Here is a 12,692-nt window from a genome sequence, read left to right as displayed (position 1 = left end):
AGTTACATGACATAGTTCTTCATTACTTTTACAGAATTGAACCCTGGCATGAGTTTTGGGTAACTTTTACAAATCTAATTAGATTAATGTAATAATTGCTCCCCAATAAGCTGTTTTGGATTATTGAATTATCCTTACTTTACAAACCCCAATCAACCACAATAAGAAATTTAAAAATGGATAGACATAACACTTTTAACTCATACAAAAATTGGTATTTTATACAATTACTGAAGTAACTCTTTAGATGAGTAAAAAGTATTAAAGTATTATATCCATTTCCGGACTATATCTTCACTCCATTGATCAGGGCTTTTTACTGTATAGTCGTGGTGCACGCGCTTAACTCAGAGTCAATCTACTTCTGACCTCCCGCCTGCCTGCCGCTTTAGGTACCTTTGCCTATCTGCTTACCCGGTTGAACTCTGCCTGTTCTTTTCCTACCCCTAAACGTGGAAACAGGGATAGTGCCACTTTCTGGCATGTAGTCCAGAGCTTTTTGTCCATAGGAACATCTGATCCACCGATTCGATCACCTCCTTCAGGTCGATCTCTCGCTTCCGTAGCTGTCCCTCGAAGTCATCTGCTGAGGTGTTATCACGTAGGAGCCATCTGAAACATAAACAGGAACACAGCAACCTACCCAATTGGGTGGAAGATGCACATGGATCATGTGCCCACAAACATAATTGAAAACAGACTGTGGGAGGGTCCCCATGAAATCAGGACCATCATAATAAGAGACACACTGAAGTACTTTTGTTGCTTAAGAAGTGTTGAAATGGGTGGTACTGCGAGTGCAAGGCATCTTTACAGTAGGGCAGTGTTTCAGGGGAACTTCCCCTACTGAGATGGCTAAATCCTTATTCTTTAAAAGGGAAAAGCTATTGCTCTGGAAAAAGTGTCCGTTGAACTGAGGAGAAAAAGGAACATGATCAAATAAGAAGTCTGTGGAGAAGTTGGGACTCAAAAACCATGCATAATTACGACCCTGGTATGGTGGAGGACATGGAACTAGTCCTTTCGTTTGACCTCGGAAAGCGGCATAGAAAGCATCATGTGACACCAGTATACAGTGTGTGGATATAATCGCTCTCCTTGTGGGTCTACAGGCTGAATTTGTACATCAGGGTTCGCGACAGACTTTGGCATTTTTCCATAACAACCACTTTCAGTGAGGTTATGAGTGCTCTGTTTGGCAAGAAACTTCATGTAATGATACCACCAGTATCACTACATAAATGATCAGTAGTGTGATACTGGTCAGGAGGGATCTCCTCATCCTTGATGAGGTCAGGGAGTAGCATCTATCAACAGTATAAGTTAGTACAGTTAGTCCCGTGGCTGGACAGTGTCCCCTCATAGTATCTCCTTATGAGAATGTCCCCCTAAGTGAGAGAGGGTCCTGCTGGTTTCTTCACTGCCGTTAAGACAACCAGTGCTCTAAATGCTGCTAACCCTCCTTGTAGGCAGACTTTTCCCCTCCCTCAGTTGGGTTTTTTCTCACGGACCATACTTCTTGGTTGCCTGTACCTGTTGTCTTTTGCAGTGTGTGTTGTGTATCCACCTAGAGAGGCCTTCGACTTTGCAGGCTATAGACATTGTCAGTGTCACTCTGTACGGGCCTCCCAGCGGGGTGAGGTCTAGTTCTTGCGTTTTATGAATCTGATGAACACCCAGTCACCAGCCTGCAGTGGTCCCTCCTGTGGGCAAGGCACATCTTGAGAAGCATTTTCAGAAAAACATTTCTTGTGATGTTTTAACACCTTTGACTAGAGATGGCAGTTGAAGCCTCATGACGCTTCCACAGGGTTTACCTGATTGTGCTGGAAAAATTAACCAAAGTTGCGGGGCTTTGAAAACACACAGAATAGGGACATCTGGTGGTGTACTGCAGTATATCATCTGCTTCAACCAGCCTCCTTGTCCTTGCTGTGCATCAATGGGTACATAATAAAAAGCTCAAAAGAGAACAATTTGTGATAATTTTGTTAGTGTGAGAAGTGCTTGTGTTACATTGGGAAATATAAGTATAAAATGAGCAGGGTTTGTGCTTGTGAAACAGGGCCAAGCTAAAGTGACTGCATATTTATAATAATATATATAATTGTATGTATATACTATTAATATAGTGTAATATGTGTATACTATTAATATAAATAATATAAAATAAATAATAATAATGATATTATTATTATTATTATTATTATATTTTAGGCTTCAGAAACAATCATACATACTACAATCTACCTTTTACCTTGACACCTAGTTAATTCACAAAAAATCCATATGTAAATATTAAATGGATATTCAATATGTTCTTCTCGTTTGTCGAATATTTCCTTGAGGGTTATGTTTAGCGCACATGATGCATCAGGGACAAGATTTTTGGAATAATTTGTAAATCCATGAGTAGTATACAGTAGCATTTGTTCATTATCTGTACCATCCCCCCTATTGTGACATGGCAAGGCCCATGACTCGGTTTGTTGCCCATTTATAGAGGGATGTTGGTAAGATAGGGTTCCCCTCTTGTCAGACATAATAACCCTGTGGATTAACAGTTGCTCCTTTAAGGGTCCATTTGTCTTTTTCACACTTGGGGGCGCTGTCCTGCATTTCCTTTTGACACTGTCTTTAGCATTGGTATGAGCAGTGCATTTACAAATGGCTATTTTGGCTGGTAGTTGTTCTGCTTTTAACCGGTTTCCTATTAAATCACCATGCATTATATGAATAGTTGAGTGGGCATATGCGCTCAGTATAGATGGTAACTACAGTATCTGACCTGTCATAGGTTTGCATGTCTCAGTCAGTGCAATTATTTCTGCTTGTGCTCTGTAGTGTGGGGGTAGCAGATCTGCTTTCAAGTTATCACTATCTGTCACAACCGCATAGCCAACTGTGTTTTTCCAGTTTCAGACTTGATCCATCAACATAGATAAATACAGAACCAGGTATTGGGTCGTCCTGTAAATCTGGCCTAGGTTTTGTGACTTTTGAACACTACTAAACAGTCATGTGGCTCTCCGCCTATTTCTGTGGACATTAGAGTCGATGGATTCATAACTGTTCATCTTTCTATTGTCATGTGTCTTGCTGGGGACAGTAGTTTTATCTTTTCTTGCAGGAGTCACTGATGATATACATGTACTGTAGTACAATGGTGGATGATGCTAACACCACCACTTCTGCTGCTGCCTCTACTGCTCTTACACATGGTGGCAATGCCCTAGCAACTGGGCCCAGTGGTGTAGAATAATACGCCATCGGTCTCATTTGCATGCCGAATCGTGGTGCCAGCACAGAGACCATGAATTCTCCTTTACAGTCTACTTTCTGCACAAAAGGGTTTGGAATAGTCAGGAAAGCCTAACACTGTCTGAGTCATTGCTTCTTTAAGTTGAGTGAAAGAGGCTTCTGCTTCGGTCGACCACTCTAGTGCAGTGTGAATTGGTACAGTATTTCCTTTTTAAACATTAGCTCTTGGAGTGGGGCTGTTAAATGTGCATAATAATATGCACCTCCTGCAGTAATTTGCTATGCCCAAAAATGACATCATTTGTTTTTTAGTTTGTGGTTTAGATGCTTTTAACATAGATGTGACTCTAGCTGGATCTATTTTATTCCGCCAGCTGATATGATGTGTCCTAAATATTTCACTTCCTCTTCCCACAGCTGCAGTTTGTTTTTACTGACCTTGTGGCCGTTCTCGCCAGAAATTAAAGAAGTGCTGCAGTGTATCTTACCGTGTGGGGATTCGCTGACATACATTGTGAGAAAATAGTCTGGCTTTCAAAATAACCTTGTTGTAGCCTGGTGTATATGTATCACTGACCTTTGTAAGTAAAAGCAAACTAAAATTGTGAATCTGGGTGAATTTGAATGATAAAAAAGGCATTAATATTATTTATAACTGAGAAAATCTGCTTATCTGGCAGAGTGTAGGGATCAGGTACCACGACTGCTCTTGTTTGTACAGCTTTATTTACAGCCTGAAGGTCTTGTCCCATCCTCCAGCGGGTGTGTGCTGCACACTGGCACTCTTGCCCGTCAGTTTGCTTCAGCAGAATCATTCTGACGATTTCAAAATGTTGTACCTCTGCGTTTCTCGGAAAAAGTCTCACAACCAAATGCATTAGAGTGAATGGGAGGATTTCTGGAACTCTCTGCGCTTTGAGGCAGCTACAGACTAAAGTATAGGTCTGAGGGCTTGTGTGCCCTTGCACTCTAGCTCATGCAATACATACCAAAAAAGACCCAATATTTAAACTGCAATAAATCAGAAACTATTAAAGATATTTTTATTAAAGATTTTTAGAAGATAAATAGTTGGAGAATATTTTGTAGTTCAAATGGTGTCTGTAGCCTAATGTATGCGGAAGTAGTTGAAGCTGAAAATAGACAACGCTGAAGAGAATTTAAACTAAGAAAAAGTTGTTTCCTTTCGTTTCAATGGGAAAAAGAAGTTGAAAAAATCTTAAGTGGTAGCAGTTCAAAGTGACTAGCGTTTTCACTGCAGTACCATTGCGGGGCCACGGTGCAGCGGGTGCATCGCTGACTGAAGATTTTTAATCCTGCAGCCGGCTGAAAAACATCAGGACGCTAGTCTCGTTTTAACCACCAGGTGGCACAGCGTTGATTAGAAGCCTCCAAAGCACTACAGTGTAACTGAGGTCCGACTGTTCATTTCTACCTGTAACACACATATATTACTCCAGACCTTTTTTACTATTAAGTTTTTACTATTAAGTATCTGTTGTGTGCTCAAATTGGGGAGTATGAAGGGCAACAACTTGTTGATGGCTTACAGTAGTTATTTTCTGTTCACTGCAAAGTTATAATTGTTCTGTGTGGTTTAGAACAGACCTGCACCACAGCTGCCAAATGTTGCAGGCGTCTCTTAAGAATATGTACAGTACACACCCACCGCTCTAACATGTGATACAACATTTTGGCTTCACATAATTCCGTGATTATGGGTCGCGGTGTAATTAATATAATTCGAATGCGCATGGCCAAGTAAAGACGTAGAGCGCAGTCCATCTGCGACTACAGCCACTTATTTAGGTTTTAAACTTCCACAACTTTTTAATGAATGTTTTCCAATAGACGTAGATTTTAAGTAAATACCGTAATAATCATAGGAATTTAAACTCAGCAGATCTACAGCGACGCATTACAGCAACATGTTTGTTCGTATGCGTTTATTCTGTGTCTGCAGAACTGCAGTTTGACTTGTTTTGACTGCGTGTATCATCGTAACTGAGTGGCTGAGATCAATCTTAATCAGCCCATGTACGTTTCAACATTTTGATGTCCCATCCGTCCATCCAGCTACTTTGACCGGTTTTCTCGTTTCTCTTGCGATGATTGAATCAAAGCACCGTCTTACAAACCAATAAACCAGGCAAAAATATTTGTTTTTTACAAAAAGACACAGAATTGGATTTAAGATGTTTTTTTGTTTAGAGAAAAACGGAAAACAAAAAAAGTCGTTCTCTCGTTACCTCTGCTTATAATTTGGTGGAGACATCAAACTCTTAAAAGTTACACAAACACGTGACGTGTTTCGGAGTAATGTGTCCAGACAGAGAGTGACCAATACACAAATGTATGAATGTGCAAATGCAGGCTACAAGAGAAACGGGGGAGTGGCGCACTAAATGTAGCAAGAATTTGTTTTGACTGTGCGTGTCATTGTAACTGAATGAGTGGCTGAGATGACTTATTCCGCCCGTGTACGTTTCAACACTGATTTACCATCCGCCCCTCCATCCCCCTTCACTGTCTTTCTCGGATGCTTTGCAGCATTCATTGTGAAAAAGATTAGAAAAACAATACAGTGAATGCTTTGTGGGTTACATCTTTAAGTGTGGGAAGGGGGTAGTTCAGCCTTGTTATTGCTTTGTTCAAAGACCATGAATTCAGGCATTTGCAAAGCTTTTATGTCTTTGGTTTTTTACATATGACAAGTTCCTTTATGATATCACCCTGCATGTGGTTTATTTCTACTTTCAGATGATCTCTAAGGGGAAAGGGTACTCTTCTTGGAGGGCCAATAGCTAGTGTCACACTGGGGCTTATCCTGAAATTTCACTCTTCCTAAAATTCACAGGTGCCTTTGAAAATCGCTCCCTTCCATTTTTTGGTTGCAATTGCATATGCTACTTTAATAAGTCCAAGTGCTTTACATGCTTTGAAGCCTAGCACAAACCATTATATTTTTATATTATATTTTTCTATTAATACTTTGTCCTTGTATTTGCTATCTAATTCACAGTAGCCCCTCACCTTCAGTTGGTGTAGGATGCATCAATGATGATGATACATCTGCATGTATTGCATACATAAGAATAAAAAAACCTTTAATAGTCCCACAATGGAGTAATTTCAGTCTCACAACAGCACAGTATGATACAGAAGAAGAAAAAAAACAGCAGCAAGTAAAAATACAGAAACAGGGCAGTGAGACTGGGTTTAGTTCGTACAGTATATCCAACAAGATGTTGAAATTACAGAAGTTGTTTATTTATAATCATCCCTATCAACATTGAAACCAGTGGTTTATCAATCATAATGAGTACATACAGTATAATAATTATACGACACAATCTCATGTAAAGTACAATTAGTAGCATCAGTTAATCCCTTGGGCAATTCATGTTTTAAATAAGTAATCGCTGAATAGATGAGGTCAAAGAGATGCATGAAACTGTCTTTAATTGAAAGAACAGAGTTTAAAATGAAAACGTAAACCTCAGCTTCACCAAGACTCCATCTCCTTCCACAATATTAAAACATTAATACTCACTGAGCATCAAACCAGTGTCCAGATGTCAAAAAAGTGATTGCAGAGTCAGTCTGGTGGCGTCAACGGTTGTTGAATCATTTTCTTCGGCCTAACACAGAGTCAAGAGCAGGAGTCCAACAAGATGAATCACAGCCAGGCTGATGTAGGAAGAATCGCTGGAAGTAGGCTAATTTGTAACTGCAATGACGTTTGTTGTTGGTGTAGTGACGTTTGTTGTTAATGTATTGACATTTGTTAATGGTGGTGTAGTGACGTTTGTTGTTGGTGTAGTTATGTCTGTTGTTAATGTAGTGACATTTGTTAATGGTGGTGTAGTGACGTTTGTTGTTGGTGTAGTTATGTCTGTCTGTGGTGTACTGACGTTTGTTGTTGGTGTAGTGACGTCTGTTAGTGATACGATGACCTCTGTTTGTAGTGTAGTGTCTTTTGTTGATGGAGGTGTAGTGCCATTTGCTGTTCGTGCAGTTATGTCTGTTTGGGGTGAGGTGATGTTTGTTATTGGTGGTTTAATGACGTTGGTTGGTGATACAATTACGTCTGTTTGTGGTCTGGTGCCGTTTGTTGATAGTTGTGTAGTGACATTTGTTGTTGTTGTAGTGACTGTTGTTGGTGTAGTGAGGTTTGTTGATGTTAGTGTAGTGACATATGTTGGTGGTTGTGTAGTGACATTTGTTGGTGGTTGTGTAGTGACATTTGTTGATAGTTGTGTAGTGACATTTGTTGTTGTTGTAGTGACTGTTGTTGGTGTAGTGAGGTTTGTTGATGTTAGTGTAGTGACATATGTTGGTGGTTGTGTAGTGACATTTGTTGGTGGTTGTGTAGTGACATTTGTTGATGGTTGTGTAGTGACATTTGTTGTTGGTGCAGTGACTGTTGTTGGTGTAGTGAGGTTTGTTGATGTTAGTGTAGTGATGTATGTTGGTGGTTGTGTAGTGACACTTGTGGTGACATTTGTTTTTGATGTAGTGATGTTTGTTGCTAGTGTAGTTAGGCCTGTTTGGGGTGTAGTGACGCTTGTTTTTGGTGTAGTGATGTTTGTTGTTGGTGTAGCGACGTTTGTTGGTGGTTGTGTGGTGACGTTTGTTGGTGGTTGTGTAGTAACGTTTGTTGGTGGTTGTGTAGTAACGTTTGTTGGTGGTGTAGTGACGCTTGTTTTTGGTGTAGTGACGTTTGTTGGTGGTGTAGTGACGTTTGTTGTTGGTGTAGTGACGTTTGTAGGTGGTGTAGTGACGTTTGTTGCTAGTATAGTTACGTTTGTTGTTGGTGTAGTGATGTTTGTTGTTGGTGTAGTGATGTTTGTTGTTAGTGTAGTTAGTTCTGTTGTTGGTGTAGTGACGCTTGTTTTTGGTGTAGTGACGTTTGTTGTTCGTGTAGTGACATTTGTTGTTGGTTGTGTAGTGACGTTTGTTGCTAGTGTAGTGACGTTTGTTGGTGGTGTACTGACGTTTGTTGGTGGTGTAGTTATGTTTGTTGGTGGTTGTGTAGTGATGTTTGTTGCTAGTGTAGTTAGATCTGTTTGGGGTATAGTGACGCTTGTTTGTGGTGTAGTGACTTGTGTTGATGGTTGTGTAGTGACATTTTTTGGTGGTGTGTTGACGTTTGTTGTTAATGTAGTGACATTTGTTAATGCTGGTCTAGTGACGTTTGTTGTTGGTGTAGTGACGTTTGTTGTTAGTGTAGTTAGGTCTGTCTGTGGTGTTCTGACGTTTGTTGTTGGTGTAGTTATGTCTGTCTGTGGTGTACTGACGTTTGTTGTTGGTGTAGTGACGTCTGTTAGTGATACGATGACCTCTGTTTGTAGTGTAGTGTCTTTTGTTGATGGAGGTGTAGTGCCATTTGCTGTTCGTGCAGTTATGTCTGTTTGGGGTGAGGTGATGTTTGTTATTGGTGGTTTAATGACGTTGGTTGGTGATACAATTACGTCTGTTTGTGGTCTGGTGCCGTTTGTTGATAGTTGTGTAGTGACATTTGTTGTTGTTGTAGTGACTGTTGTTGGTGTAGTGAGGTTTGTTGATGTTAGTGTAGTGACATATGTTGGTGGTTGTGTAGTGACATTTGTTGGTGGTTGTGTAATGACATTTGTTGATAGTTGTGTAGTGACATTTGTTGTTGTTGTAGTGACTGTTGTTGGTGTAGTGAGGTTTGTTGATGTTAGTGTAGTGACATATGTTGGTGGTTGTGTAGTGACATTTGTTGGTGGTTGTGTAGTGACATTTGTTGATGGTTGTGTAGTGACATTTGTTGTTGGTGCAGTGACTGTTGTTGGTGTAGTGAGGTTTGTTGATGTTAGTGTAGTGATGTATGTTGGTGGTTGTGTAGTGACACTTGTGGTGACATTTGTTTTTGATGTAGTGATGTTTGTTGCTAGTGTAGTTAGGCCTGTTTGGGGTGTAGTGACGTTTGTTGTTGGTGTAGCGACGTTTGTTGGTGGTTGTGTGGTGACGTTTGTTGGTGGTTGTGTAGTAACGTTTGTTGGTGGTTGTGTAGTAACGTTTGTTGGTGGTGTAGTGACGCTTGTTTTTGGTGTAGTGACGTTTGTTGGTGGTGTAGTGACGTTTGTTGTTGGTGTAGTGACGTTTGTAGGTGGTGTAGTGACGTTTGTTGCTAGTATAGTGACGTTTGTTGTTGGTGTAGTGATGTTTGTTGTTGGTGTAGTGATGTTTGTTGTTAGTGTAGTTAGTTCTGTTGTTGGTGTAGTGACGCTTGTTTTTGGTGTAGTGACGTTTGTTGTTCGTGTAGTGACATTTGTTGTTGGTTGTGTAGTGACGTTTGTTGCTAGTGTAGTGACGTTTGTTGGTGGTGTACTGACGTTTGTTGGTGGTGTAGTTATGTTTGTTGGTGGTTGTGTAGTGATGTTTGTTGCTAGTGTAGTTAGATCTGTTTGGGGTATAGTGACGCTTGTTTGTGGTGTAGTGACTTGTGTTGATGGTTGTGTAGTGACATTTTTTGGTGGTGTGTTGACGTTTGTTGTTAATGTAGTGACATTTGTTAATGCTGGTCTAGTGACGTTTGTTGTTGGTGTAGTGACGTTTGTTGTTAGTGTAGTTAGGTCTGTCTGTGGTGTTCTGACGTTTGTTGTTGGTATATTGATGTTTGTTGGTGGTGTTGTGACGTCTGTTGGTAATACGATGATGACCTCTGTTTGTAGTGTAGGGTCGTTTGTTGATGGTTGTGTGTTGACATTTGTTGTTGGTGTAGTGACTGTTGTTGGTGTAGTGAGGTTTGTTGATGTTAGTGTAGTGACGTATGTTGATGGTTGTGTAGTGACATTTGTTGGTGGTGTATCGACGTTAGTTGGTGGTGTAGTTGGTTCTGTTTGGGGTATAGTGACGCTTGTTTTTGGTGTAGTGACTTGTGTTGATGGTTGTGTAGTAACATTTGTTGGTTGTGTGTTGACATTTGATGGTGGTGTAGCAACGTTAGTTGGTGGTTGTGTGGTGACGTTTGTTGGTGGTGTAGTGACATTTGTTGCTAGTGTAGTTAGTTCTGTTTGGGGTGTAGTGACGCTTGTTTTTGGTGTAGTGACTTGTGTTGATGGTTGTGTAGTGACATTTGTTGGTGGTGTATTGATGTTAGTTGGTGGTGTAGTTGGTTCTGTTTGGGGTATAGTGACGCTTGTTTTTGGTGTAGTGACTTGTGTTGATGGTTGTGTAGTGACATTTGTTGGTTGTGTGTTGACATTTGATGGTGGTGTAGCGACGTTAGTTGGTGGTTGTGTGGTGACGTTTGTTGGTGGTGTAGTGACATTTGTTGCTAGTGTAGTTAGTTCTGTTTGGGGTGTATTGACGCTTGTTTTTGGTGTAGTGACTTGTGTTGATGGTTGTGTAGTGACATTTGTTGGTGGTGTATCGACGTTAGTTGGTGGTGTAGTTGGTTCTGTTTGGGGTATAGTGACGCTTGTTTTTGGTGTAGTGACTTGTGTTGATGGTTGAGTAGTGACATTTGTTGGTTGTGTGTTGACATTTGATGGTGGTGTAGCGACGTTAGTTGGTGGTTGTGTGGTGACGTTTGCTGGTGGTGTAGTGACATTTGTTGCTAGTGTAGTTAGTTCTGTTTGGGGTGTAGTGACGCTTGTTTTTGGTGTAGTGACTTGTGTTGATGGTTGTGTAGTGACATTTGTTGGTGGTTGTGTGGTAACGTTTGTCGTTGGTGTAGTGACGTTTGTTGGTGGTTGTGTAGTGATGCTTGTTTTTGGTGTAGTGACGTTTGTTGGTGGTTGTGTAGTGATGCTTGTTTTTGGTATAGTGACGTTTGTTGGTGGTTGTGTAGTGATGCTTGTTTTTGGTGTAGTGATGTTTGTTGGTGGTTGTGTAGTGATGCTTGTTTTTGGTGTAGTGATGTTTGTTGGTGGTTGTGTAGTGATGCTTGTTTTTGGTGTAGTGACGTTTGTTGGTGGTTGTGTAGTCATGTTTGTTGTTGGTGTAGTGACGTTTGTTGCTAGTGCAGTGACATTTGTTGTTGGTGGTGTAGTTACGGTTGTTAGTGGTGTAGTGACATTATTTGTTGTTAGTGTAGTGACGCCTGATGCTGGGGTCGTGATGTCTGTCAGTGTGGGATCATTACATAAATTGCTCTCACAACAACTTGTTTTAAAAGGTTGACCAGGCCGGTTGGCATCAATTTCACACTGAGTGTTAGATGCACAGCCAAGGGCAATGTCACTGTATCCGGGCACTGGAGATAACAATAAACAATAAGAAAACAATAATGAATGCATTTTGATATTTTTATATTTTCTAAATTTTTCACCTCAACAGGTGAGACAAATGTTGTTTTCTGTTCCCCACCTGTTAAGCCGTGATGGTATTGTAGTAAAGTACTGCCAAAGTACCCTTAATGACATCACTGATAGTTCAATACTGTTTACCAACTGCTTTATAAAATAACTTGTAGTTTAAAACAACAGCTGTTTTTTATCAGCAGTTTATGAATGTCAGTATTAAAAAATGACACTATACATTTTATTTCCTAATAATGAAAAACTAGTATCTTAATTTGAATTCCTCACAGTTAAACAGTTCCATGATTTACTAGAAAGTATACTGTAAACTTACATATGAATAAACGTGAATAAACGTGAATGAATAAACTTTCTTGAGTTGAAGCTTTAAGGTCTTCAATTATGTAAACTACAGGGTAACAGTGGAGGCCTGTCTCAGTGTTTAACGGCAGTTTATATTAGTACTAACTGTTGTAGTTTGCTGGTTAATTTTCAGCCATAGTCTAATCTCCACCTTCAAACAGAATGAAATGTGACATATTGGATTCAATATTAGACTCACCCTTTAAACTGTAGCACCTGTCTTCTACTCCCCTACACTGAGTGATGCCAGAGGTATAAAGAAAGGGCTCACTATAATAACATGACAGGTTGTTGTCCGACAGATCAGCAGAACCTGAAAGACCAAAAATTGTGACAAGAACTTAGTGTACGTAACAACAACAAACCTTCTAAAATAATAATAAAAACAACTGAGTAGATGTACGAGTCAGAGAGTAAGAGTTTTGAAGGTAGAAATGTGTTATGATTATTGACACAATTATTAGAAACGTAAACATTCAGACACATTCAGACTAGGATTTAGTGACTCGTGCAATAAGTTTTTACTTACCATATCTATCTAGAGAGTTGCAGTCGTCTGTGTCACAGCAATACACAGAGATAACTATAGTGCTAAAACCAAAATTTATCTGATTGCCTGTTGCTGGACAGATTGGGCCACATCCTTTGGCGACTGATTGTAATAGGATGCCCTGGTCTAAAGAATCAAATGCAGTTTGTTAAAAATAACATATGTTCAACAGTTTGTTTCAGTTAAAGGTGGAGTATGACAAAGTCAATTTTACCTTCACCGATTTCGTATACATAGGCACACAT

General features: G+C 40.0%; 1 protein-coding gene across 1 annotated transcript; it reads right to left on the bottom strand.

The window, feature by feature from the left end:
* Nucleotides 1-6,203: 6,203 nt before the first annotated feature.
* LOC121201898 (mucin-2-like) lies at nt 6,204-12,692 on the bottom strand. Its single transcript, XM_041068811.2, has 4 exons — nt 12,662-12,692; nt 12,427-12,453; nt 12,097-12,210; nt 6,204-8,131 (listed from the first exon to the last, which is right to left on the bottom strand). The coding sequence occupies exons 1-4, from the start codon at nt 12,690-12,692 to the stop codon at nt 6,981-6,983; spliced, it is 1,323 nt and encodes a 440-aa protein (XP_040924745.2). The 3' UTR covers nt 6,204-6,980.

Source organism: Betta splendens, chromosome 1, assembly GCF_900634795.4.
Source record: "Betta splendens chromosome 1, fBetSpl5.4, whole genome shotgun sequence".
In the NCBI taxonomy this organism is placed as follows: domain Eukaryota; kingdom Metazoa; phylum Chordata; class Actinopteri; order Anabantiformes; family Osphronemidae; genus Betta; species Betta splendens.
Note: the sequence above shows the minus strand (reverse complement) of the source record. Positions and strands in the feature narration are given on the sequence as shown.

Excerpts from the sequence above, each read along its gene's own strand:
- LOC121201898 (XM_041068811.2), bottom strand. The coding sequence starts at position 12,692 with ATGTGTGCCTATGTATACGAAATCGGTGAAG. Across the intron at positions 12,211-12,426 it reads CAACTCTCTAGATAGATATG|GTTCTGCTGATCTGTCGGAC; the intron begins GTAAGTAAAAAC and ends TTGGTCTTTCAG. Across the intron at positions 8,132-12,096 it reads CAGGTGCTACAGTTTAAAGG|AACTAACTACACTAACAACA; the intron begins GTGAGTCTAATA and ends CACCAACAACAG.